The sequence below is a fragment of the Psittacula echo genome (assembly GCF_963264785.1).
Source record: "Psittacula echo genome assembly, chromosome: 4".
In the NCBI taxonomy this organism is placed as follows: domain Eukaryota; kingdom Metazoa; phylum Chordata; class Aves; order Psittaciformes; family Psittacidae; genus Psittacula; species Psittacula echo.
Genome location: NC_137738.1, coordinates 96,004,886 through 96,010,933, shown reverse-complemented (window position 1 = coordinate 96,010,933; position 6,048 = coordinate 96,004,886). Strand labels below are relative to the sequence as shown.

Sequence of the window (6,048 nt, the reverse complement as noted above, 5' to 3'; positions counted from 1 at the left end):
AAGGAGGATGGAGAGAAGTGGGGGTTGGTCGCCTGTCCCAGCTAACAAGCAATAGGACAAGAAGAAATGGCCTCAAGCTGTGCCAGGGGAGGTTTAGCTTGGATGTTAGGAAAAAATTCTTCACCGAGAGGGTGACCAGGCATTGGAACAGGCTGCCCAGGGAAGTGGTGGAATCACCATCCCTGGAAGTGTTCAAAAACCATGTAGACAAGGCCCTTAGTGCCATAGTGGACTTGACAGTGCTGGGTTAATGGTTGGACTCGATGATTTTAAAGGCCCTTTCCAACTGTGCTGAATGCATGATTCTATGTTTCTGCAAACGCAGCTGCCACCCGTCAGCCCCCATTGAGGAAGGGAAGGCTCTTCAGTCTCGCTCCCTTGCCCTCAGCTTCAAGGTCCCCCTTTCAGGGCTGCAAAGCCCGTCCGGGAGGGAAGGAGGCGGCCTCTCGCCCTGCGGTGAGGTGAGTTGCAACAGGCGGCAGTTCTGGTACAATTAAATACTGCGGGCGCATTGAACGGCCGGGTGTAACTAGTTTGGCCTTCGCCGGGCACCGTCGCCGCTGCGGCGCTGGGTGGGTGGTGACAGCCCAGCATGGCCGCTGCCGTTGGCGGCGGGGAGCGCGGACAACTGGTGCCCAGAGGGAAGGTGATGGCTGGTGCTGGTGAGAAGGAGGAGGACGAGGAGGATAATATTCTGTACGACCTGCTGGTTAACACCGAGTGGCCTCCAGAGACCGAAGTGCAGGTGTGTGTCGCCGCGGCATGGCCGGGTGCTGGGTGTTGACCGGCCACGTCGGCGCGGGCGGGGATGCGTACTGCTGACCCGTGACAGGGCAGCCCGCGGCTCGGGGAGGCCGCCGGCCATGGAAGCCGCGGGGACGGGCTGTTGCCTCCAGAGAGGCTCGCCGGGTTGCCCTTTCCTGATGGGCACAAGAGCGGGCAGTGCATCAGGAGCAATCACAGGAAATATCTGTGCGGTTATCCCATTCCTGACATGGCCTTGTGTCACTTAATTCCCGCCTTGTCGCCCTGGTTTGTGCCGCCTGGGGTGCCTTGGGTCTTCTCTGCTCATTAACTGTGAACGATGTATACTTGGTTTTACTACTGAGTTGATAAGAGAGAATCTGTAATGAAATCCTGGTCTCATTTCCAGAAACAGCCGTACTGAGAGCAGTGGCACCTGTCCTGGTAGAAACATGGCCTTTATCGACCTTACCTTGTGTGAGGAAAACTAGATCCCTCTATATACTTGTTTGTTTGGATTTACATTCTTCTTGGAGACTTGTCAGTAGCCAAGGGATGCTTCTAATATTCTTTTTACAGTTTTAGTGGGAAATTGATTTTATGCTGACATACATAGGCAAGCAAATTATTTTGCCAATATGATTCAGTTTTTGCTTTAAAGTGCCTTACCAGTGATGTTATTAGATGATTGTGACTTTCCATTTAGAACATTTGTCTCTTTTAATCCCGATTTAATGGTGCTTTTCAGAAAAAGTCACAAAACACTCCCTGCCTTAGTTCTTGTAAAGCTGAATGGTTTGGAATGGGTGAGGTGAGGGACAGCAGAAGGGGAAAGGAAGCTGAATGTTGCAGTAGGAAATGAAATTAAATATCTTCCTATGAAGTCGTCTAGGATACAAAGCAAGGCTTAAACTTTTCACTGGTCTCTACTGGGTTTTTTTTATGTTTCTGTTATGTCATTTGGCATGATTCATTTTTAATTGCAGAGTGCTGAGCACTTAAAACTGTGATTATGACCATGGGAAAATGACTTCTGTGGTGAACATGTGAAGTTTTGTTACATTCAAGACACTGATAAAACTGGCATGGCTTTCTTAAGATGAACGCCCAAATTAGCTTTAATTTTTGTTCCTGTTAATATTCTCATTCACCTGTATTGAATTTCCCAAGTCTTGGGGCAGGGCGGTGGAGGTGAGGGTGGGGATTAAGGTAATTTTAAAACAGGACTCATGCAATGACAGAAAAGAGATGGTGTAGAAATCAAGCAGCCTGTATTCGGTGTAGTGATGCAGTTGTGTATAATACACAGTTTGGGAATAAGAATAATGAGAACAAAAGGAATTACTGAGTAGCTGATCAGTGAAAATAAAGAATGACGTAGTGGTTGTGGAGGTGTCAGGAAGACTCATGGAGTCGTTCAGGGAATACAGCCAGACTGAACTTTTCTCCAGTAGACAAGTACCGTATATCTTCTGAAATCTATCAAATATATCACTTGATTCTGTGGGGTTTTTTCATTGCCACCTAATGTTTTGAGCTTTTACCAACACTCTCTTCCCTCCTCACCTCGCCATAAGTTTGCTGGGTGTGCACCAAAATCCAAAACTAAGTGGGTGGCTTGTCAGCAGGGAAGTTACTTAGATTTTATTTCTGGAATGCTTTAGCAAAGGAGAACTTGAAGTTGTTTTTGCAAATGCGAACGCATTAAGAAATTACAGCCGGTCTGGTAGCCATTGTTGCTGAGGTGCTGAGAATACACTATAAAAAGCAAAATTTAGGTCTTCGGAGTAAGTTAGCTTTGTGAAGAGTTTAAGATGCATGGGGTAGGAGCCTACAGTTTAGGCTCAGAAGTGGACGCTTAAGAATATTCAGAAAAATTCTGAAGAGGTATAAGCAATTTTTTGAAATGGTTTTTACTGGGAGCTTTTTTTAAATCCAAAAATTTTAACAAGCTCTGCTTTTAACCTCCCTAGGAAACTGCAGCTCTCCCCGAGGTACTATGATAATAGAAATAATTTATACTCTCATTTATTTTACTGTAATGCCTTATTATACCCTTGTTGATCAACCTGAATTTGAAATATTATCAGTACAGCTGTGTTGGTTTCTTAAGTGCTGTGAGATGACAGCCTCATTATTTGAAAGTCTATTTCTGGATGGCAAACTTGGCAAGGAAAATTGCTAATCTTTACTTGCGTAACTTAAATTTGGGAGCGCAATTTTTTTTTTTTTTTAACATGGACATACTGCGGAAGTTTGATAAATTTTTGTGTCTTTCAGCGTCAATGTTTGCTGCTCTATAATTTGGAGTGAGAGGTCTGAATATTTCAGTTAACAAGTAACGATCTGCTCTATGTATTCTACACGCAAAAGGAAATTACTTCGTTACTTACTTTATTGTTCAGTTTGTGGTGCTGTAATGTGTTCATTGGAAAAGTGAAATAGGCTTGACCGCTTATTTTGAATATTTGCTTTCCTTATTGGTTATCTTTCTTGTCTTCTGTTTAATACCTTTTTCCTACTTTCTAATTGACAAATAATTTTACCTCTTCTTATAGCTAAGGGTATACAGCATATGCTGTTTTATATTTCTTTGTGTTTGGAGAATGCTTTATGTAGTGAACATAGTTCCGTCCGCCTTAGGAGCAGTACTGCTAGAAAGGCTATGTGGGGTGGTATGGAGTAAAGCTGGTGATCCAAGTGGCTACCTTATCTAGTACCAATTGATACAAAAAGAGTATTTCTTCAGAAGTTCTTTTTTTTTTCTTAATAATTCTGAAACTTGCATGAGCAGTCTTTATGTAGCTTAGCAATTATATATTAGGATAATATGCAGAATGCCAGTTGCTTCAATTTCTGGGCATTACAGATCAATCTGGCATTCACTTTGGCACAGGAAAAATGATTTATATACCTTACAGGAGAACATAATCAGAAGTCAATATCTTTTGTTACTACTCAGAGATCAAGGCAAAGCTGGATCAATATATCTTGGCGCTTAAAATATTTGGCTTTATAGCCTGTTTTAGCTTATGCAGTTAAATTACTATATGAAGTTGCAAATAATAGAAAATACAAAAGGAACTTGTAGACTAGCATGTGACTTAAATTTGGTAAGTGAATATATGTATGAATGTTGTTTTAAATTAAAATATATAACAGTGTTTGACCATTATTGCTTTAATTGCAGCCAAGAGGCAATAGAAAGCATGGTGCATCGTTTATCATCACTAGAGCAGTTACAGGTAAATATGACTTGGTCTTATGTTTATGGCTCATGAGAATGTGTGGATTGGTTGCAGAATTTACAACGGCTGCTTTTTAAGGTGGTGTGTGTAATGGAAATAAAATGCAGCATGTGTTTCCAGGAAGGTGTTTTCTGATTATCAATATTACTATGTTATTTTAATGTTACCTTTGTGAGCTTTCTTGTCTCCAGTAACTTATTGGGACAAACTAATAAACCTTTGGCTAAGAAGTGTAGAAGCTCTGTTGTGTTTCGCAAAATATTTTTCAGAGTTTTTTTTTTTGTGTGTGTTTTGTTTTTTTTGATCTTTTTCCCCCAAGAAGCTCTTGCATTGGGCTGTTTGCTAGTTAGTTCTATAAGGAACATTTACATTCTGATTATATTTCATGGCTGTTCAACACTTGGTTCATGCATTAACTGAATTGCATTTTCTTAGAATTTCCAGAAATAGGTAGTGATTTTTTTGGTCTGCCATTTGCATTTACTGTAATATAAGAATTCATTGGCCAAGGACAGATTATTCTGTTAATACATTTTTCTTTTGTGCAAATTTCTGAGACTCTGCAGTAAGCTGGAGAATGTTTAAAGCTGCTAGACATGTAATTTTTGCCTCTTTTTTTTCCATTGCAGGTCCTGCATTGTTTTTGCTTCGGTACATCTGGTACAGGTAGGTTTGATGAAAGTAGTGCTTAATATTTTTATTTGGTAATACAGGTTTTTTTTTATTTGATGGGAAGCTATTCTTAATGGAAGTAAAACTGAATATTTGTTTAGAATATTGTGTATCTCAGGTACTGCTTTTGTTATGTATATGTTCCAATTCTGCTTATTTTTTTTGTAATTTCAGCCCTGCAAAGTTTTCTCTGCCCACTGGACTGGTTCGTCTAGTTAATAAGCAGATCAGCTGGCACCTAGTACTCGCAAGGTAACCAGCTTACATGCTTTTCAGTTTTTGGTGGTAGTGAGTGTATTAATGCTTCCTTTCCTCCTCCCTCTGTTTCCACTCGCAAGAATGCTGAGTTAATATCATGCTAAAGACATTATTCTTTTTGGTCAAGGGAAGTGCTGGAGGCTTTCACAGATAGCCTTGGTAAAGAAAGGTCAGTTTGCTACCTAGGGACTTCCATGCTGCTTCCCTCCATTTAATGCATCTCATTCAAGTCTGAATCATAGAATGGTTTGGGTTGGACGGGACCTTACAGAATATTTAGTTCCAACAACCCTGCCATGAACAGGCACACCTTCCACTAGGCCAGGTTACTTAAAGAATATCCTTCTAGCTTTTGAGGTAAAGTGGCTTGCGCTGCTGTCATTCTCAAACTCAAGTCCTGAATTCGATGAGTTAAAGACCTGAAACTTATCAGAATATGTAATATAAATTGCTTATTTTAAAATTTGAGGAAAGTGAATGCATACCCCCAAGACTTATCTGCTATTGTATTTATAGAGAAGTGAGAGATCTAAGGCTAGAACCAGGTGTTTCAGTAATTTTAGTAGCATCAGTGAGATCACCAGCTCTTGAAAATAAGCATAAATATGTACAGAAGAGTGGGTCAGTGGCATGAAGATAGTACGGGATGTTTTAGTGTGCTATGTATTATCACTGAACCTGATCAGTGCTTCAGTAAGAGCTCTGTACTGTTGAGAGAGATGGTGATTCTTTGAGGGAAGTGATGATCCCTTTGGTTGCACAGCATGCCAGTTGTGATGTTGTATGTTAGGTACTAAAACAGGAGATGGGCAACTAAGGAGACTATGTAGCTTACGGAAGTGTGATACTTGTTTATTCCAGATAAAGCAATACATAGCTTAGGTAGTGCTGTTATAAAATGATCCTTAAACAACACTGGATTCTGATCTCCCTTGTAGCAAGATTTTAGACATTGTTTACATTCTCTTTGTGCTACTAGAGAGAATGGCAGATACATTTTGGTGACATGAAGAGAATCTTATTATAGCAGTGCTTTTTTTTTTTTTTTAAATAAAAATTGGTATTTCCCAATTTTTTGTTGTTTATGAAAGAGGAAATTTATATCTAACCTTGCAGAAAAGGACCT

At 40.5% G+C, this 6,048-nt stretch overlaps 1 protein-coding gene across 1 annotated transcript in view; it reads left to right on the top strand.

Annotated features, from left to right (window-relative positions):
- Positions 1-598: 598 nt before the first annotated feature.
- The window catches only part of NBAS (NBAS subunit of NRZ tethering complex), a 191,572-nt gene continuing 186,122 nt past the window's right edge, over positions 599-6,048 (top strand). The window contains exons 1-4 of the mRNA XM_080615036.1: positions 599-745; positions 3,935-3,989; positions 4,622-4,658; positions 4,839-4,916. Of these exons, the coding sequence (XP_080471162.1) occupies positions 650-745; positions 3,935-3,989; positions 4,622-4,658; positions 4,839-4,916 (266 nt within the window). The 5' untranslated portion in view covers positions 599-649. The remainder of the gene's footprint in view (positions 746-3,934; positions 3,990-4,621; positions 4,659-4,838; positions 4,917-6,048) is intronic.